General features: G+C 43.3%; 8 protein-coding genes across 8 annotated transcripts; 5 read left to right on the top strand and 3 right to left on the bottom strand.

Annotated features, from left to right (window-relative positions):
- Positions 1–384: 384 nt before the first annotated feature.
- Positions 385–1,535, top strand: EAF01_006013 (uncharacterized protein; the record flags this gene model as incomplete). The annotated part of the gene is made up of 4 exons (XM_038914267.1): positions 385–439; positions 504–762; positions 836–1,356; positions 1,444–1,535. 4 exons carry the CDS (start codon positions 385–387, stop codon positions 1,533–1,535), a joined length of 927 nt encoding a protein of 308 aa, XP_038770716.1.
- A 195-nt stretch (positions 1,536–1,730) lies between these two features.
- On the bottom strand, positions 1,731–5,223 carry EAF01_006012 (uncharacterized protein). Its single transcript, XM_038914266.1, has 7 exons — positions 4,524–5,223; positions 4,286–4,398; positions 3,251–4,183; positions 3,018–3,199; positions 2,771–2,947; positions 2,285–2,709; positions 1,731–2,197 (listed from the first exon to the last, which is right to left on the bottom strand). The coding sequence occupies exons 1-7, from the start codon at positions 4,599–4,601 to the stop codon at positions 1,910–1,912; spliced, it is 2,196 nt and encodes a 731-aa protein (XP_038770715.1). The 5' UTR covers positions 4,602–5,223; the 3' UTR covers positions 1,731–1,909.
- Positions 5,224–7,300: 2,077 nt separating this feature from the next.
- EAF01_006011 (uncharacterized protein) lies at positions 7,301–7,678 on the top strand (the record flags this gene model as incomplete). Its single annotated transcript, XM_038914265.1, has 3 exons — positions 7,301–7,366; positions 7,419–7,475; positions 7,553–7,678. 3 exons carry the CDS (start codon positions 7,301–7,303, stop codon positions 7,676–7,678), a joined length of 249 nt encoding a protein of 82 aa, XP_038770714.1.
- A 1,186-nt stretch (positions 7,679–8,864) lies between these two features.
- Positions 8,865–11,414, bottom strand: EAF01_006010 (uncharacterized protein; the record flags this gene model as incomplete). The annotated part of the gene is made up of 2 exons (XM_038914264.1): positions 8,865–10,870; positions 11,024–11,414. The coding sequence occupies 2 exons, from the start codon at positions 11,412–11,414 to the stop codon at positions 8,865–8,867; spliced, it is 2,397 nt and encodes a 798-aa protein (XP_038770713.1).
- Positions 11,415–12,306: 892 nt separating this feature from the next.
- EAF01_006009 (uncharacterized protein) lies at positions 12,307–13,522 on the top strand (the record flags this gene model as incomplete). Its single annotated transcript, XM_038914263.1, has 3 exons — positions 12,307–12,386; positions 12,449–13,314; positions 13,446–13,522. The coding sequence occupies 3 exons, from the start codon at positions 12,307–12,309 to the stop codon at positions 13,520–13,522; spliced, it is 1,023 nt and encodes a 340-aa protein (XP_038770712.1).
- Positions 13,523–13,981: 459 nt separating this feature from the next.
- Positions 13,982–14,743, bottom strand: EAF01_006008 (uncharacterized protein). Its single transcript, XM_038914262.1, has 3 exons — positions 14,698–14,743; positions 14,391–14,547; positions 13,982–14,320 (listed from the first exon to the last, which is right to left on the bottom strand). The coding sequence occupies exons 2-3, from the start codon at positions 14,514–14,516 to the stop codon at positions 14,249–14,251; spliced, it is 198 nt and encodes a 65-aa protein (XP_038770711.1). The 5' UTR covers positions 14,517–14,547; positions 14,698–14,743; the 3' UTR covers positions 13,982–14,248.
- Positions 14,744–15,198: 455 nt separating this feature from the next.
- EAF01_006007 (uncharacterized protein) lies at positions 15,199–16,421 on the top strand (the record flags this gene model as incomplete). Its single annotated transcript, XM_038914261.1, has 2 exons — positions 15,199–15,546; positions 15,648–16,421. The coding sequence occupies 2 exons, from the start codon at positions 15,199–15,201 to the stop codon at positions 16,419–16,421; spliced, it is 1,122 nt and encodes a 373-aa protein (XP_038770710.1).
- A 2,463-nt stretch (positions 16,422–18,884) lies between these two features.
- On the top strand, positions 18,885–20,057 carry EAF01_006006 (uncharacterized protein; the record flags this gene model as incomplete). Its single annotated transcript, XM_038914260.1, has 6 exons — positions 18,885–18,903; positions 18,957–19,201; positions 19,255–19,388; positions 19,443–19,516; positions 19,569–19,744; positions 19,800–20,057. The coding sequence occupies 6 exons, from the start codon at positions 18,885–18,887 to the stop codon at positions 20,055–20,057; spliced, it is 906 nt and encodes a 301-aa protein (XP_038770709.1).
- Positions 20,058–20,943: the final 886 nt, after the last annotated feature.

Here is a 20,943-nt window from a genome sequence, read left to right as displayed (position 1 = left end):
CCGATTTAATATCCTTCTCAGATATGTTCTTACCGCAGGATTGTTCAATACACAAAGATAGTGTGATGAAAATAAACTGGGATCTATAAGTTGTTGATTCGATTAGGTGTTTATTTAATCAGCTTAGTGGAAATAGAAGTATGGCATTATGTAATCACATTTTGGCTTCCGGAATTTGTCAATGAATACCGCTGGACCGAGGCTTGAAACCCCGGATTTTGTACGTAGATAGCTCATGTCTTACTTTCGTTCAGTAATCCAAGTGACTTGAGTTTTCCCCATTGATCACAAGCTGTTGTGTATTCAGGAACCAAACATTTATATCATCAATTCTGCCTCAAACTTCCAAACAAACCCCTTTGATCCTCAAAGATATAAACGAACATGGCTCTACCTCGATCAGAATATCTCTCCGACGTCTGGCGGGACGGTATCTTCGGTATGGAGTTCTCACAGATAGCGCAATCTGCTTTATTTGCGCACGCTAATCATATTTTCCTTAGACAACAAAGTCGTCTTCTGTACTGGCGGAGCAGGTACGATATGTTCCGCTCAAGTGCGCGCAATGGTTCACCTAGGCGCCAACGCGTGTATTATCGGACGCAATCCATCCAAGACTGAATCTATGGCCAAATCCATTGAGACTGCACGTTCCGGATCGAAAGTCATTGGAATCGGCGGTGTGGATGTGAGAAACATAAAGAATTTGGAGAGTGCGGTAGAGACATGCGTAAAGGAATTAGGGAGCATTGACTTTGTTATGTACGATTGCTTAACCCATTCCCCTTTCCCTCACTTGTATCAATGACGTGTTTTAACATGACCACGCCAACAGCGCTGGAGCAGCAGGAAATTTTATTTCACCCCTCGAAGGTCTCTCCTCGAACGCTTTCCGAACTGTCCTTGAAATCGACACTCTCGGCTCTTTCAACACCCTCAAAGCTACTCTCCCACACCTCATAAAATCCGCCTCTGCCCATCCAAACAAAGCTTCTAACCCCAACACTGGAGGCCGCATAATTTTCATCTCTGCCACGTTCCATTTCACTGGAATGGCACTTCAGGGACACGCAGCAGCAGCAAAAGCAGGCGTCGACGCTATTTCTGCAACGGCCGCCTTGGAATACGGTCCAAGGGGAATAACTAGTAATGTGATTACTCCAGGACCCATAGAAGGAACGGAGGGAATGGCAAGGCTGGGCGATAAGGAGAGCGAAGCTAGCGGAGATGCGCAAAGAAGAAATCCATTGGGGAGATATGGCACAGTAAAGGAAATTGCAGATGGTACTGTGTACTTGTTCAGCGATGCAGGCAGCTTTGTCAATGGTGAAGTTTTGGTTATTGACGGAGGAAATTGTACGTTTTATTATTTCCTAATACTTCATTCCCCCATCCACTTCATTCACCCTCGCTGAATTATTTCTACTAACCGAGTTTAAATAGGGAGGCACCCGGGAGGAATGGCGGGAGCAAAGAGATACCCCGATTATTTACTAGACGATACATTCGTGCGAAGAAAGGAGTCGAAGTTGTGAAATGCGGGGTTACAGTACACGCTGCACGCTGTGGTGAGCTGCTATATTGGGATTGAGACATGTAATGCGATAGACATTTTGTATTCTGGCCGAATTGGGTCTTTAATTGGCGATTCTCGTCTAACTACCAGGTTCCGATGTCTATTCTAGCTTCTATATGATCGTAACATCATTATGGCATCGCATCATCCATTATGAATACCTGCCTTGATCTTTTCCGCCACATCATAAAAAAGCACGCGGCCGCATCCTCCAATTCCCTTCCAAGGTTTCATTCACTGGGTCATACGTAATCCCCAAGCCACACCCAAACTCAGTTTTCTTCCCCACCATCGCCTATACCGACGAGTGTTGATAAAGTGTAAATCAGGGATCTACCAATAAATGCCCTCTAACATATTCCAACACCAAAGCGCAATTGGATCCCCAACGTCTTTCAAGTCCCGAATCCAATCCAACATTAAGCTCACAGTGTCATCAATCTCTGCATGGTACCGCTCCCCACACATGTTATCACAGATATCCTTGAGCATCAAGTTGCCTTTCGACAGATGCACAATGAGTAAGATGCTAAGGAATATCTGAGACCAGGTGAAGAGGTAGGGTATTAGACGTTTGCAACGGGATGGGGGTGAGAGGAGAATGGGCCACAGGAGACAGGACTGGTGGGTGTTGTTAATAGGGGCGAAACGCAGACAAAGGTGATAGTAAAATGGAAAGGGAGAAAGATGGAAGTAGAGATAACATACTCGTAGACATTCCGCGACATTTTGGGCATCCTCCGGCGTCACCAATTCCGGAGAATGTAATACTTTATACACAAATGGTCGATAAACCATATATTTGGCATAATAGTATCTAGTCCTAAGTGTTGCAACTTGTATGTCATATGCATAAGGATACCTGACCGGTTCCTCGTCGATGTCAGTGGAGAAGAGAGCCGGACGAGGAGTTTGTTGTGATATTGGAGATGTAAAATTTGGATCAATATTCCCGATATCTCGTTCAGGCGTTTGCACGTAAGGAAAACTCGCGGGTTCATCTTCTGCCCATTGGAGTGCAGTGGGGAGTAGGCCGCGCCATTGAGTTAGCTGAAATGCGAGCTGCCGAACTCCAGCTGCGGTTAGGAAGGTGTAGCCTTCTGAGCAAGAGGATTTGGCGTCCATCTTGGCCACTTTGGTTGAGGAGTCAGTTTATCCAAAATGGTGAAAAAAGTTCGCGAATCGCGTGCTTACTCTCGGAAATTCCATTCTGCATCTGGACGCAAATTCTTCGTAATGCCAGCACTGAAGAACTATGTGCTTGCCAGTTGGATTCCTGGTCCCCCATTAAATCGTCTTCACAAAACGGCATGGGAAAAAGTGGCATCTCCATGTGCGTCTCGAGATTCATCATAGAGGTAAGCGGCAAATCTATGTCGAGGTGTAAAGTCCTGTTATCTCTCAATAGAATGAAAGGAAATTCAAGTATCAAAGCACTCACGTCTCCATGGTGGCACAATGCCAATACGCACGTTTGATAAGGTCGCCCTTCGGAGATTTCCAGTCAAAGCTATCCCTATAGTTCGGTCAGCAAGCTTTGAGAAGGAAGGAGAATTGGTGTGCTGACGACGTGATAAGCGTATCACATGCTGATGAAGCAGAAACCATCGTCCTCCAAAAGTCCTACGATTACATCAACTGCCACTCGTTCAAGTTTTTGGTTCCAATATTTACCAGATGGCGGTAACAGGATTGGTAATATAGTCTACGTCAAGTATTAAATTAGTCGAGTTCGACAAACTCATATCAATTGAAATTGAAACGCACGCTGTCAGGAAAAACATCTGCACATTCTCAAGACTGCATTCTGTCAAGACACAGCCAATTCTTTTCATCGCTTCATTAAAAAAGGATAGTCCTGGTGGTTTGGACGGCCCCGACCCGCCTCTGATGCCACTAGGCCGTGCTTGGTAGATATCGACAGGGGAGCCGCAAGATCCTTCAAGCGCTACTTCTCCAAGCGCGAATATTAGCAAGGCAATAACGGATTCCATATCTCTATCGAATCCCTCAGATACCACTTTCACTAAAGTATCAGAAAGGAAAGTTTGTCTATCCATGAAAGGGTATAGAAAATTGAACGTATCGAAATAAGACACCGCCAGTTGAAGCATAGCTTCCTGGGACAAGCCCGGAAATGTTGTTCGCGAGCCTCCAACAACTCTACTCGCCAACGATTGCATGCCTACAAATGGTTTCTCTTGTAGATCTATATCTAAGGACAGTGGAGGTCTTGGGGCCTGTGTTCTGACCATGAATACTGACCCCCTTTCCAGAAATGTGCCGCTGCCATTGTTTGGTGGCGCAGCTTGTAGAAGAAGTTGCTGTATAGCTGGCCATAACAAAACCTTGTGAGACGCAGTATGGTGACGGTATATAGAGTTTGTATGTATTCGACCTGTATTTATTTCGTTTGGGTGTGAGAACGAGGTCGCGAACGCATGTCCCTCGGCTTTTAAGCTAAGGGGTTCGTTCAATGATGATTGAGTATGTGGCGTCTGACTTGGCTTGAACTCTGGGATGCCCATCGAGAGTTGAGGAAATTGTTCGAGTATACTTTCTATATTTTTCACTCGATCCAGTATCTCAACCATGGTTTTGTCTTTCCTATGACGCTCTCAGTCAGGTCAAATACAGATGAGAAGACTAAAACATTTCAAATTCCGTTCGCAGTATCGAATCGTCCGTGGTATGCCTTGCAGCACTTACTTTGTCGGTACGGGCTCCCTATAGTTGCAGTCTATCTTCAAGCGCGTACAAAGACCGCACTTTGGGCGGTTCTCGTCACATCTCTGCTTCCGTTGTCGACAGACATCACAAGCCTTGAGAAGTCAAACGTCAGCCGTCCTCCAACAATAGAATAACACAATACATTCACAGGTGTCATAGCATTAGGCATTTCTTAGAAAGGGCGCATGAAGAATGTGGCGAATGGAAAAGCACCAACCTGGCTCGCGATCGGTCCTCTGTCCTTCCGTACTGGAGCTGCCCCGGGAGTGGAACTAGATACAGAGTCTTGGTTCATTGGAACTTATTTCTTTCGCCCAGGGGTTCCGTGGATGCAAAGGATTATGTGATGTGTTCTTGATAGGTGGTTTATCGTATCCCTTCGGGGTTGTGTCGCATTCGTTTCCAGTCCGCTCAACGAGGATAGAGCATAGCGCTATAACTTCTGTAAAAGAATTTCTTTGACTGCCTTTTATGGAATCGTTGCTGGATAACCAAGTTATATTTGATGCTGATATTATAGTCGATATTGCTGCCACTTTCGTTATCCACGGTCGCTGTTGGATCATTTAGACACCGGGTACCTAGTACTCAGGGTTACTTTTTCGAAAGAATTGACCCAAATGATGGGAACATGTATAATGATATGCGAAAGTGATTCTTCTCCCCAAAAAGGATTATAAACTTTGTTCTCGCTTTGTCAAAAGAAAAAATGTGATGATATTCGGGCTTAGCGACGACTACTATGTATAAATTGCATCACAAAAACGAATTGACGGATTGACTATTCGTCTATCATATTTATTCCAAATTGCAAGGTTGCATAAAAGGGATCTGAATTCTGTGGAGATGCCTCCGATCAAAGCCTCCGATCAAACAACATGGGAGATTGATCAAGTTGAACACCACCGGTGATGATGTCCGCCTCCGAAGGCATTTATACCGATTTTGAATCTAATTCAATGAAAGAACATGGTTCTCTTTTATGTAATATGGAACAAAAGGGTTCCTTCAACTTAGCTTCGTTACATAAGCAATGAGTAAGCCCATAAACATGGAATGGCGAGAGGGCAAGGAGGCGAAGTTGAATAGTTCTTATTAATCCATTAACTTCTTTACCATCTTTGACTTCTTTGAGGGCTTATCATCAATGATAATGACATTTTAATGACATTTTAATGGAGTTCATGACGACGAAAGCAAGAACTAAATGAATAGCGGTGACATCACAATGTCATACATCTAGTTATTCTAAGGTTGTTCATAGAAGCACTACCTCTGCCCAGGCGGGGTGGTCGTACTAGACATACGAGGTATACGAGGTAGATAGGAGGAGCTCGAGAGGAGGTAGGCAATTAGGATATTCTGGATCATATAATATAGAGTACAGAGTACAAATCTTCGTTACAGATTAAAGGGAAAACAGTCTAGAGATAGAGCAAAATGGTAAGATTATTCAGATATACAGATCAGGTATGTTGCGTATGGAACATATGTTCTTGTTGCCATATATAAATGTTACCTAACTTAGAGACAGACAACAATGCTACGTCACGCTTTTGATGAACAGGAGATGTCTCCGTCATGCCATTCATCCCCACTAATTTTTGGCATGACAAGAGTTGTTCTGTTACATCAGGCGTTCGTAATAACGAACGACAACAACAACAACAACATCAGCAATGGAGGAGTACAACTCGACTAGCACGACATTGAGATTATGCGCAAATTGTACGATTGTGCATCGTATCATATGGAGTCTGTATATCATATTCTGTTTACTGGATTGAGCAGTAGGTAGACAGACATTAGCCTAGAGAGATACCTCCGGCTCCTCCTTCCGAGTCCTTCGCCCTATAAGTTTCTCACTCAATAGCGAATCTCGACCGATTTATCGTCATTCGTGCAAATAATTTTCTTTGGGGGTGCACTAGCAGATTATTTGTCTTGATTTATGATGCTGTGACAAGTCGTCCGTCCGGAGCTCGCTCCGTCAATCTTATTTGGGGATGCGCTTTACACGCGAGAGATCTGAAGTCACTCTATACACTTACTGTTCTCATAGTCCTCTCATGTCTTGCAAACTTTCTTGATCTGTTGATCTCGGCTTGTAATAGTGCTGCCGGCCGATAGCATGAGTGTGACGTCGGCACGGAATGGCCGAAAACTCCAAGCCGATACATACCTCTTTGCGGATGATATTCCTTTCACCAACTCAAAATTGGCCCTTGCTCGTGGCATGGTTATTCGAGGAATGAAACATCGCTACCACCTTGTCAAACTTCAGTGTTCTTTTCAGAATATTGCATCAGCGTATCTTTACGAATTTTGATCAATTGTGACGACTGACAATATCAGCTTGTCGACCGTTGACTTCTTGAATCCTTTCATGTATGAGTTCAAACTAACAATTTCCTCTGACAATCACTAGAAAATGATCACCCAAGTAGTTCAACTAGCCAGTCAACACCCCTCAACAAGGTAATGTATCGTCTTGGCGGTCCATCACATTACCTGGGATAAATATATTGGTAAGTTTTGCCAACTACGTTTAATTAATGGAACAGATACACAAAGCGTTTGCAACCCTTTCCATGAAAGCCTCAGATCGCTGGCGCGAGTTGATCGTTTCAATGTCACTGAATACCACGATGGCGGGACCATTATTTCTTCCAGGAACCCATGTGAAATGTCCTCAGAGCCCCATTATTGGACGTTGTTCTTTCTTCGTTGAATGTACAGAGATTGGATAGTTTCGCGTCCCCTTTCCTCCTGGACTTTAACATCGTAGATGACGCTTCTTTGCTCGACCTCGTGGAAGCTGAAAGGTGAAAATGACAATCTGGTTCATCCTGTAACAATCTTGGGAGACGAATATATAAAGGGCCCCCGCTGACGGTATTATTCCCTCAATCCAATCCATTTATCTCTCCAAACATATAAGTTCCTAGCTTACAGCCTACAGTCATCATAAACAAATCAGTCCAGCCCCTCAAGATGCATTTCCAACGATTCGTCATCGCAGCAATCGTTCTCCCACTCGCTATTGCGGCTCCCATCGCTGTAAGTCTTGATTAGCATGCTCACACCTTCCAAGTACTAACAACCACCTTAGAATACCGCGAGCCAGAACAAGAACTCTCAAGTCATCCAACAGAATGACAAATATGATGCAAGTCTTCTTCCCCACAGCCGCTCACTTTTATCTACATAACTAGAAAGTCATTTCTAACACGCTAGTAAACCTAGGGGGTTGCATCCACATCAGTCACTCTCCGAGCACGTCAACTTTTGTGGACATTCTTGGCTCCCTTTGGGCTAGAGCCTGTTGTTGACGGGATCAACGATACACTCTTAGCACTTGGAGCTAAGTAAATGGAGATGCTGGAAATTGTGCTCTCGCTGATTGAGATAGCACATGCACGAATGGAGGGAAGAAGCGGCTTTGTTCTGCTAGAGGGTAGATGACCTGACAGGGGGGTCGAATTCTGGATTTAGCAGTGATTGTTATTTGTCGTGTGTTGAGTTTTACGGAAGCAACTTTGTATCTTCAATGGAGTCAATGTAGCGATCTTCTTTACGGTATTCGTGTTGTAGAGGAAAGATGATCAAGTTACATTACCTCAGAGCATTGCTTTCCGTTCAAATATTGTCTTCATGTTTATGATTCATGGTTTGAGATACAGTCAACCCTATCCTACAAGCTAAAATTTGGCTCCAAGACTAGTACCGCCGGACAAGATATCCGCCACAACTGATGATGTCGCAAAACCGTTGGCTAGATCTGCCGTCATATAGAAATGTTAAACCTATATCACACAAATCATACACGACATCCACGCAGCCCTTTTCCCTCTCAAGATTGTCATTAAGCATTCAGGGTAGCATCTGCGCCGGTGTTTGAAGATTGATACCTTTGGAGGTTGAAGTTATTTGGTACGATAATGCACAGCACTATTGGTATCCGAGTGGAACAAAATGGGATATCATTATTTCCTTTAATGAATTGCATAGGTTCCACGAAAGGCGAATGATCCCCGGACGCAATAAGTTGTATACGGAAGATGCTTGCATACTCAATCGAATTCTGAATTGTGACGTCTGCTTTAGTGTATTACTGAGTGCAGAGACTGATATTTGGATATAGAATTTGTAGCCAAAGTTCGTGTCTAATATAACTGGATGTGAACATTAAAAATGAATTGATGAATGGGTTGCAACCTTATCTAGATCCTAACCACACCAATCTATTTCATTCCCACTTAGCGCAAATTTTTCGAATCCTCTCAATCAATATCTCAAGGCTGTCTACAATTGCAGGATTGTCAATAGAATGCTACACGGGCCTAGCTTCGCCTGCAGGAACCGAGACTGGAATAACGTATCCGAAGAATGTGAATCTAGCTAAGGTCCTCGTCCTCGTCCGCATCCAAATCAAAAATCAGCGCTGCCTCGTCGACCTTGAAACTTCTGCTTCGAAACTCTTTCGATGTTTCTTGCAATATACCATATACGCGTCTAGCTTCCACCGGATGATTTTTGATTGCCATTGATGTATCCTTTAAATCAAGCTGCTTTCCTTAGCAGATTTCATTACGTCTTCATCGGCGTCTCTCAGCTTTTCCTCCAATTCATCACTGTCCGAGTGAGCTTTCAACATTTCGTCCTCGATATTCCTCAACACTTCCTCCAAGTTGCTATTATTCTCGACGCCTTTTCTCGCATCTACTTCAACTTTTGCCGGCGCGTATTTCTCAATATCGGTAACCGTGTTGTCCAAACTATCATTTTCCTCAGAAGCTCTTGCTGCATCTTCCTCGGCCCCTCTCAGCGAGGTATTTGATCCAAAATCGTCTTCAATATCTCTCAACGGGTCTTCTAATCTTTTAGCCAGATGCAGAAGATGACGATCTAGTCCCGTTCCTGCCAGGATCGTCACACCAAACGGCAAGAACTCAGTGTCACCCATTTCAACCCTATAAGTCCCGCAAGGAAGCGCTACAGCTACTAGGTCCAGAACATTGGCAAAATGAGCAAAGGCGCCAAGTTTTTCATTGATGCGAATGGGATCTTTCGATACTTCTTTAATGGTGGGGTGAAAAGGTGCAGTGGGAACTACCATGACAGTCAACTCGTGAGAATCATCTAGCGTGAGAATGTCTTCGACCATTCTTTTGTATTTTGCCTGCTTTTGCAGATCTTTGAATACATCAATGGCCGTGCTCTTACGTGCAAGAGCATTCTCGAAAACAGAGCGAATGACTGGGTGAAGTGTGTCTTTATTCTTGTCGAACCAGCCATCGGGTAGTGTTGTAAGTCGCTCCAGAACGAACGTACCGCCGTAAAGAAGCTCGTTCGCGGATGCGAAAGGCGTCCAGTCTATATCTATTCGCCGGCCGCCCAGCTCTTCCAGAATTGCAATTACAAGTTTGAACTGCTTCTGAAAGATGGGGTGACACACTTCAAGCGCAGAGTCCGGTGGTGTACCAAACTTAAAAGATGGCAAAGTATCTTCAGAATCTCTTGCATCCTCGGAGTATAATCGTGATGAGATATGGAATGGTGGAGGTTTGGCAAAATAGTCTTCTTTATCAAATCCCTGGCTTACCCTCCAAACTTTTTCAATGACTTCCGAAGTGACACCCAGGAAAGAGACACAATCTTGATGAAGACAAGCTGGCGCAACACCTTGAGCTGAAACAGTTCCTTTGGTGGGTTTGAATCCAACAATATTGTTAAACATTGCGGGAATTCGAATCGAGCCTGCGGTATCACTGCCCAAAGAAAATGACACTAAGCCTTCTGCAACACTTATGGCACTACCGCTACTCGATCCACCAACAACGTAATCTGGGCTGAGAACTGAGTGCAGCGTGCCAAATGAAGATCTGCAACCTGTCATGCCAGTGGCTAGCTGATCCATGTTTGTCTTCCCAATAAATAGTGCACCGGCGTCGATACATCGTTGATAGACTAGTGATGAAGAGTTAGGAGTGTATGCAAGTGTTTGACATCCAATCGTGGTGGGAATCCCAGCAATGTTAAAGCTATCCTTGACACTGAAAGGTACACCCCACAGTGGCGGCCTATTAGATTCATCTGGCCAACGCCTGTACAAATCTCTGACTGAAGCCATAGCATCTTCAATGGGCTGAAGGTAAATCCACAAAGATGGTTGTATATTTCGATATGCTTCGATGCGGTCATAAATAGCTTGCACTACGAGTTGAGGTCTGACACCAGCTTTGTAATCGATCATTAGACTTTCAATATCGAGACTTGAGTCCCAGTAGTCCATTTCTTCTTCTCGAACATCACATTCTCGAAATATTCGGATCATACATGATTCTTCGTGAATAAAGACAGAGGCTCGGTTCCGGGGTAAGGATATTGAAAACTTATTCACAGAGATGAAGCCCAAATTCTGAAAGAAAGACACAGTAGCAACGGGACTTTCCAAGTATACTGGAATTTTTTCTTTCTCCCCTTTTAAGAGTCCCCAGTTAGTCAGCAAAGTTCCAGCTCCGCGCCTCCTATATTGGGGCAGAGTGATGACTGAAGTGAGACCTATCTTGCGATGTCAGAACGAGTGGCGGATACGATCTGAGGCCAAAAATGAAACCTGAAAGATTCAATAAACAGATGCTTCTGAGTGCTTACTCAAACACAGAGTACAGCGATGGGGAATTACTAGTATGAACAAGATCGGGATAATCTTACGATAGCATTGGGCATCACCCATGACCTTTATCTTATTAGATTCCTGCTTCGCACTGTACTCTTTGATAAGGTCCCGGCGGGCATCTCTTGGAGGGAATATGTGAGCAAGAGGACAAACAGCCCGTGAGATCTTCGCTGGCAAATCCCACTTGGCTATTGCAATGATTTTTTTCATGTCGTCTGTGTCTCGCACTACCAAATTGATTCTCTCAACGTTTCCTTCTTTCAAGGTTAGGAGGACATCTTGTTTGAGACATTCACGCAAGCCTGCAAGACTTTCTTCTGTTGGAAATAAAGTACGTTGCAACAGCGTTCGAGAGAAGGCGTTTAGATGCATATCCGCAAGTATATCTGCGTCTTCGGCAGCCGCCAAGTCTAGTTGAAACCCCATAATGAGCAACGTTGAAGGTGCGCGTTAACCAACCAATTCTGTTTGTCGATGGGGCCGATAGAATGATAACCTCACTAGAATCGTGATAGGGTCTATTGTGCGTTATAAGTTGTTGTCATATTTCGTGATATTCATGAAGCAAGCGTCTTCTACTCTATCTACACTCTCTCGCAATCGCACTTTCCTATGTTAATAGCTTGCTATTATTCGTTGAGAAAACAATGCTTTCTCATCTGGCAGTTTCCTGCGATGAGTGAAGATAAGTGGCATGTACTTTCCGTTCACGTCCGGGTACTTTCGTTCCAATGTCAATAGACCTCTGCTATGTGCCGATAAATAGGTACGTACTCTCTCACTTTCCCCATGTTGTTGTTCTTGTGTTACGTAAGGTAACTAGTAACTACTACGCTCTCGTTCCCCTACTTCTCTTGATACCGTGAATGCCAATATTCTATATCAAACTTCACGCGAGTGGATGATATTCAAAATGGTAGAAATTTTATTAACAATGGCAGGAAGATTCCAGTGGTTTCTCCTTGGCTACCTACCTCACACGGAGTAGGTTACCAGAGACTGAAGGCGACAGACAGTGAGCTTTGATTGGGTGCCACTGCTTATATAAGGTGAGCTAGCATTGCTGTCCTACACAAGCCACATACGCCACAGTGACGTACGCTATTACCCCTCTCGTTTTTGGTCATATTGATCTGCCCACTTTTCGCCCCTGGTTCCCATTTCATTGCATGCTACAAATACATTCCAAGAGCCACGATACAGTTCAACAAAATTCCATCAACTTTTTCTACTCTTAACACAATTCAACCAACCCTTTTTTTGAACACAGCAAAGCAAACTCACAAATTACAATCCATCTTCATCCATCCTCATAATCATGTCTGCCAACACAGTACACGTCAAGAACATCTCCTCGCAGACCAGCGAGAAAGAAGTTAAAGACTTCTTCAGCTTCTGGTAAGCTTCAATCCCATTCCTTGAGTTTCAGCTTCCTTTGCAAGACTTTAACACCAATTTAGTGGAAAGATTACCAGCCTTGAGGTCGGATCCGTTGGAGAGACACAAAACGCCACCGTTCAATTTGAGAAGGAAACCGCAGCTAAGACTGCCTTGTTACTCGACAACACTCAACTTGGATCTACTCAAGTTAAGGTTACAAGTGCATCTGGATCCAACGAGGATGATGGAAGCCATTATACTTCCAATGAACAACGTGACAGCGACGATATTACCCAGGAGGAGAAGCCAAGAAGCCGTATCATCGCAGAATATCTTGCCCATGGATACGCCATTGGAGACACTGCTGCTCAACGTGCGATCGATCTGGACCAAAAGCATGGAGTATCTAACCGCTTCCTCGCCACCTTGAACAGTCTCGACAGCAAGTACCATGCCACTGAGAAAGCTAAGGGCGTCGACCAATCTTATGGTGTTACCCAGAAGGCCAGCTCTCTCCTTTCTGGATTGACCTCTTATTACGAGAAGGCCGCTGGAACTCCAACTGGTCAAAAGCTTGTCAACTTTTACACACAAACCTCTCGCCAAGTCCAGGATATCCATGCCGAGGCTCGCCGTTTGGCAGATATCAAGAAGCAAGAAGGCCCACAAAAGGTTCCTGGTACCGAGAAGACAACTTGTAAGTGTGGTTCAGTTTCTGGAGAATGTCCCTGTGCCCCTGGGTCCTGCGCATGCAGCGACTGTGGCAAGTCCGATGTCAAGAAGGTTCCAGGTTCTGATAAAACAACCTGTGGTTGCGGCGGTAACACCTCGAAATGTGGCTGTGCTCCTGGTCAGTGCAGCTGCAACTCCTGTCCCAAGGCCGAAACAGAGAAGGTTGCTGGTAGCGACAAGACTACATGCAAGTGTGGTGGAGACAGCAAAGACTGTCCCTGCGCGGAAGGTCAATGTGCTTGCATTGGATGTTGCAAATAGATCAATTTCTTATGTTTATTTCGTTGCTGGTCATGGAAATCAAATTGTATCATTAGTTACCTGCTGACTTAGCTCTTTAATCAGCTGATTCAGCAGCTATTGTGGACTCAACCAAGGTTGCACCTCTCGATCCTCAATCTGAGAAGTCAACCTTTGCTTGAGCGTTTTGGGACTTTGATCTTTCTTATGAGAGTGGCAATTTTGGTATTGGTGTGAATGGCTACAGAAAACGGATAGGTATTAGGGATGAATTATCAGATTAAGTTGGACGGTTGTTTGCAAGCGATGCGTTGGGGGAATATGAAGGTTAATGATCAATTTGCGAATTAAATATCATAAGTTTCTTACAACAATTACGTGCCTCCCTGAATTGAAATTATTGGTGTCGGTAAAGAATATTGTTTAACTGGTAGTTTTTGTAGAAAGTGGCACTTGTGTCCACATAATTACTCAGGAAACGGTGATGTTGATGCATGACAATATTTTGTTGATGGCTATAAGTTATGTACTAGTCTGTTGTTGGGATATGGATAGGTAGATCCGCATACAGGTCAACAAGAACGTCCATGAATATTGAGCCCCTGTGTCGTTCATTGAACCAAATAATGGGTGAAGATAGGTGTTTTTCCAAAAGTCTGCATTATATTTGCAAATATTGATACACATCACACATTTTTTACAATAGAATTAAACCAGCATCACACTAGAGCTACTTCATGAAGATTTTATTTCATAACGAATTTGTTTCATTGTCTCATTTAACTCCTCCCATTTCATGACGGTATCATATCATTTTATATCGTATCAATACGTGCACCTCCTCTGAAAGTGCGACTAATATACATGCTTCCATTGGTTATCCCGAACACCCTCATATCGGTTCGCATTTAGTTCTCAGTCTTTGAGCGAGTCTCGTTTGAGTGATCCTCGAGAGGTCCCTTTGGGTTTGAGGAGAGGTTCTGTAAAAAGAGTGTTAGTAATGGATCTGGTCTATTATTTAATCAACGAGCAGGTATGAATTTTACGTACCTCGATATCAGATTTGCTGTCTTGTTGGTTGTTGCCTCCTTGGCTGATTCCCTTGGCATCGGAGGGAGCACCTTTTTGAGCACCGGATTGGGTCTCAGGTGGTGGTGATTGACGTCCTTCAGGCATGATGTATGTGTGTATGTGTGTTTATATAGTTCTATAGAGAATTAGTTTGCCTGACGAATGTATTTGAGCTTTGTTAGATGGGAGATAGAATAGGACGTGAGATTAGCTTGTGCGAAGCGAAAGCAACAACGACGTTAATTTGATGCAATGGTCGAATATGTAAGTGATCAAGTATACTCACATTGATGAAGAGGAATTGAGTTTGATAGATGGATGGTAAAGTTGTGTATAGTTTTAGATATGAGGGTTGACAGAAACAAGCTTCTCCTTTTCTATATACCCCTCTAAGCTTCATACGTCATAGAGAGAGTTGCCCCCCCCCACTTCACCCCTTCACCTGTGACATGAACTCGGGGCTTTTGGGTACTTCAAGGTTCAGATGCAATCACGTGATTAAAACATGCTTCGGGCATCAGCCACCAGTCAAAAGCCACATGCCAAGACTACCTAGGTAGCCTCAAGCTTTATAAATTATGCGTTATCAAACCGTCCTCAACAATAGTGCTACAGCCTTATTATACTTCTGTCACAGTTAGATTAACTGATTGATTCCCAAACTTATTCTAATTCTACTCCTATGTATAATATGGTCCCGCACTATTGAAACCTAGCAACACATAAACGTGTATTTATTGTCGCTCGAAAGTCTACAATCCACTTCGTGCTCACTTCGGTGAAAGTGATGGCACCAGATCTAAACTCAGTACCTATATCTCCAAGACCTCAGGAGGTTATAGCATCTCCACAACTTACGTCTCGTACTCCTTCCCGACGTACTTCCCAAGCAATGGCTTCCCCAAATAATCTATCGAGTTCATCCTTAAATATTCTTCCTTCGAACCAAAGTGCTGTCGCTGCAGCTTCACCTCCTTTGGCGTCGCCTTCTAATAATATTTTGACATCTGCAACTGGCACGATTCCTTCAGGAGATAATACCGGTGTAGGAATGGGACCTGGACCGTTAAGACACCCAAGGCCTTTGACGGCTGCCGATTTACATCTACAACTGGAGAAAGAACAAGAAGCTGTCGTATGTACATTCCGATAGTTTATCAAATGTCTAGTAATCCTTCAGATAATGGAAACTCTGCATTCTGGTTATCTATACTAATATCTATGGTACTATAATAGGTAAATCGATTAACCCGTGAACTGAGCATGCTCCGTGCTGCTCAAAATGCCTCCGTCGTCTCAAATGCCTCATCCACTTCTGCAGGTCATCCTGATGGGTTAGATAACTCAAACCATCTCCTATCCGGACCCAATCACCCCATTCCTTCACATCGTCGCCATCACCGCACATCTTCCAGCACCTCCACTCGAAGCATTACTGCCACAGCAGGTAGTATCAGCACGACCAGTGGAATCGCAGCCCCTGCCGCTCGACGTGTCGATTCACTACCTCAAGCTATCTCTCTCGGTCGCCAAAACTCTACAACTAGTGTTCACAGATCCGGAGCTAGTAGTCCTGCACCGTTGAGCGGCAGTTATGGACATGCGGATCAATTCTCGCATTTCTATCACCAACAACGACCTAGTATGCTACCACACCGTGACTATTCATCGGGCAATGTACCAACAATGGGTAGTACTGCGGGTGAAGTTGGTAGTGCGACGAGCGTGCCAACAACAGCAAGATATGAGGAGGCAGCACTTCAGAGACAGGAATTAGATAATGTAAAGAGAGAGAATGAGGCGTTGAAGAAGAGGATTAGGGAGTTGGAGAGGACGATAAGGGATAGAAGACAGAGTGATGCAAGTTTGAACAGACCAAGAAGTGAGAGTGTTAGTACGTCGGCCAGTGTGAGCATTGGAAGGAGTAGGGATAGCTTAAGGAACAAGGATGTGGAGGAAGATGAGAGCGTTAGGGTTGGGGAGAGTGCTAGAAGTGGTGGTTTGAGATGAGTGGGTTTGGGTTGATTCTTGACAATCTGATATTTGGGAGTTCGTGAAGGTTTCATTTTTTAGTAATTGCTACAAATTTTGTTTCGGCTCGAGGGATAGGAGAAAAATATGGCGTATGAGTGGGTTTTCCTACATCGTCTGGTCTATTTTGCGTATTACAGGGAAATGTCGGAAATCTAATAATCCAGCCCAGGAATAGGTTATTGAATAGCAATCACCTCTTTATTGTAATAACGTTTATTGTTCCTTAACCTTACCTGTTGAAATTCTCGCACATTCATTGAACCACATGACTATTCGTGCTTTGAATGCTTCCCAAAGGTCTTCCAGCGTAGTGTCATCTAGATTAGATTCCACGTTACCCAAAAAATGAAACTAATAATCAAATCCAATGATTATCCCAACAACCATTTTCATGAACACAAGCCGCTGTAATAAAAGTTGCCTAATCAGAGAGGTGGAAGTCGGCCGTACATGCTATTTCGGCTGCGAGACCGAGACGGCCTTTTGGGGGGAAGGGGGCGAGCTAAGATGGAAGCGAACTTCATCACTCGGATCTGCTAGAGAGATTGTTCGTAACAACATGTGCACCATGCGAAACATAAGCTGTCCTCTTACACACCATTTCTTAACAGCAAGAATAACACGAAACCTACGGGCCTGTATTGGAGTATAAATACTGTGCTTCAAGAGTTGATGTGCAGTTATAGGAGTGTCTGCAACATCAGATGTACTTGCTTGATAACATATCTTGCGACCACCACAGCCAATATTGATCACTCAGTCCAAAGATTCGGATGTTCTTCTTGAAATGAAGTCTGAGATAGAGTCAATTATCGTCAAAAACGCATGAGTTCATGTACTTTTGTCGGAACACGTGACCAGCGGCGTGACATGTAATGTCACGCTTTACCTCACATACGTACAAAGTGTGTAAGTGGGGGTAGTACACGTATATAGATATAGCAATTCCCTCTTTGTACAAAGAGGGTAGACAGAAATAAACAACCCTTTTACTCATACATATTGTGTATACACACCTTACTAAGTCTGCCCAACAACTTTTGTAAATCTGTCGAATTCAGATGGTCTATCTTGCTCTTACAATATCACCACCACTCCGCTGCTGAGTTCTTGTTCTGTGTCTGCTACAGCCGACAATGTTGCCTCATTCAACACGGCATTGCAAGTTACCTGACCCACTCGAATCTTGTAGCTATTGATGCTGTACTTTTCATAGGTATGATCATAGATATTCAAAGTGCCGTCACCCTTCGTTTGGTTGCGAAACTTGAATTCAATGGCGAACGACTACCGTTCGGAAGTGTAGAGATGCTGAGAATATAGTGATTTTAGGAATATTAATATTTTGTTCCAATCATTGGAGAAAATGTTTGCAATGGATCTTATGATAGAAAGGGCCTTGGCCAGTAGCAAAGGCAGAGCTGTACAGAAATACAAACAGACTACCAGGAAATTGCTCGAGTAGAAAGGAGGATTCAAAGTGATTTGTGCCATGGAGTGTATGATTGATGGTCAACCAGGACAGAAACCCCCGAACACCGAACTCGCAAAAGTTAATGAACATCTTAAAATAAATCTTCTTCAAAATTGATTTTCAAATTGATTTCATATATCAAATCCTTCAAAATTATATTTGACGAATCAATATCAAACAAATAATTATTGTCGAGAGTTTGAAGAAGTGGTATTCATTCATTGTTTTGATATCAAATTTCGATCGAGGTACTGTATATCGTAAACTCCGAAGGTTTTTGGTATTCGGCTTTTTTTGTCGTTCGCGAGAGTGTCAAACGAACAAAGGATTAAGCACAGACACAAGCAGGGTGTACCTACGACCAGACCAATGGAATACTGGCGAAAGAGTCGAGGCCCGGTTATTGCCCTTCGCCCAGGAGTCCGAACGAGGTGATTGCCCCAGGCGGCAGGATAGACGCATGCCATTGTTTGAACAAGTTCAACTCCTTCTACGTCAAATTGCGAAGTCTGATCCGATGAACACGTCCCTACGATTCAACGAATCATGCCTTCTCAAACGTGTCCCTGTGTCTGACTCCATATCAGCCTTTCAGCAAGCTTAGCAAGGACTATGGGGAATTACTCTACGAAATCACCGAATCATATTAAAGATTCTGTGCCAATATTTGCATTAGACACTCTAGTAGTGTTATGATCAGTATGATTGACCATACGAGCAAGTTGTCCGCACCTCAGCGACAAGTGCAAATGGGGTTGGATGGTTTTCGAAGTTCAAAATATATAACTTAGTATGATATGCCAGGTGAACATGAAATGGTTTTTCAATTGACTTCTTCACTATCATAATCGGCTTCAATCTCATCCGAAAGTTCGTCCAGAGTATCTGTAGTGATCTGTATCTTTGCATCTTTCGTCTTTTGTACACATTACTCATAACAGAGTACCATATTTAAGTCGTCCAAAATGAACGGAACTTGTGCTGGTGAGCCCCAAATGTCCCTTTCTTCCATCACTCGCAAGTCCTGATTTATCTAGCCCTTTATACCCCTGATACAAAATGGAGCTTCTGTCCCAACATCGGTGCCGCCTACTTGTTTACCGTCCTATTCCTTCTCACCACTTTAGTTCACTTGGCTCAAGCTATCTTCTATAGAAAGGCATACTGTTGGGTCGTTGTAGCATCAGGACTAGCACAGAGTCTTGCGTATATATTCAGAGTCGCTAGTATAAAAAGTCCTGCCAGTTTTGGAGATTATGCAGCTTGGTTTGTTCTGATTTTGGTGAGTGATTCCCTCAATCAGCATTGATTGACAAAACTAACCTAGGTGTCTAGATTGCACCACTTTTCACAAATGCCTTCACATATATGGTCATGGGAAGGATGATCTGGAACTATATCACAGATGCTACGATATGGAAAATAACGGCATGGAGATTTGGACTCTACTTTGTGATTCTAGATATTGTGTATGTTTAGTCAAATCCCTATAAGTTTTAATCCAGCACTAACACAGATTTCAGAGCACTCCTCATTCAAGTTTATGGAGCTGCGTCTGCGTCCAGTGACACCGCAACTCAAAGTGAAATCTTAGATGGTGTGTGGTCTCCGCAGAATCCATTTACTTGAGCTAGCTAACATTGCTCTAGGCCTTCATGTCTATATGGTTGGTGTTGGAATACAGCAATTCTTCATCTTTGTTTTCCTCTTCTTCGCCTTCAAGTTTCATCAGACACTTCGCGACCAGTCCCGTCGAAACTCCTATACTCCACGACAAGCATGGTCCTTACTCTATGCCTTATATGCAGTCATATTACTGATTACTGTAGGGCACGCCCCTCCCCCAGTTTTTCGAATACCTTTTCTAACTTACCTCATAGATCAGAATTATTTTCCGTCTTGCTGAATACTCCCAAGGCCTCAAAAGTAGCATTCCCAATCACGAAGCATTCCAGTACTCTCTCGACTCTGTACCAATGTTTTTTGCTCTCGTTATTCTTAACATCTTTCACCCTGGTCGCATCATGGCGGGTCAAGATTCAAGTATTCCAGGGAGGAAAGAGAGGAAGGGCGTCGACTTCAGAACAAAGATGCAGAAGATTGGAAATAGCGACATTGACGAAGTTCAGATGGTGTAATATTTCAAGTTGTTATGAACAGTTCAAGGTTTGGAATTGGAAATAGATTTTTCCCGACTTGAGAAAGAGGATTCGCGTTGCCCTTTAGGGCTGCATGAGGGGTTGGAATATAGAGATCACAAGTTGAATTGGAGTTACTATCATGATTGAACGATTGACATACGTTGTTGTGGTCACTGGGTCTCGTTTTCGACACGTTGCGGGAAGATACCTCCAGGCCAAAGGTAGACATTCGAGGAGGGAAGGTTGATTACCCTTCAGGAGTTGAAATAGACTTATGAGATTGGATGGAAACTTGGGTTGTAATACGTAATGTATGTATATGTCATGTTTGTCAAATCGATATTTACATGTCAGTGTGTCAACACAAATTATTCCAAGAGCATTATTCATAACTACATACTATTAAAGATTGTATATTGTATCATTTTGGAATCCTTGGTATTCATTATCAAGCAGGATTTGTTGTAGGAGAAGTATATCTTCAACAGGCTATTGTACGTCAACATGGTGACAGTCAGTTGAACTATGAACCACATCAATGGTGACAATGACAAACGACAAGTGCAAATTCCTTCTCAACTTTATAAAGCTTATTGGAATGAAAAGTTTGGGTAATTAAAAATGTACACTATTTTCAATACTCAACATCAAATCAAAAAATCATTGTTCTGAATTAAAACCTTAATTTATGAATTTAGAAACTGTTAATTTAATATAAAGATAATGCTGCTCGGATTTCGATATAATTTAATATCATTGTAAGATGTTAAAATGCAAGTATTTACAGTGTATGATTTTAACCTTATCTTTATGCTCAATTAGCGGGTGTATTTATGTACCGGTATATATCTAACACCAGTTATGGTTAGTATATACTAGGATC

The sequence above is a fragment of the Botrytis porri genome, assembly GCF_014898465.1.
Source record: "Botrytis porri strain MUCL 3234 chromosome Unknown BPOR_007, whole genome shotgun sequence".
NCBI classification, from domain to species: domain Eukaryota; kingdom Fungi; phylum Ascomycota; class Leotiomycetes; order Helotiales; family Sclerotiniaceae; genus Botrytis; species Botrytis porri.
Note: the sequence above shows the minus strand (reverse complement) of the source record. Positions and strands in the feature narration are given on the sequence as shown.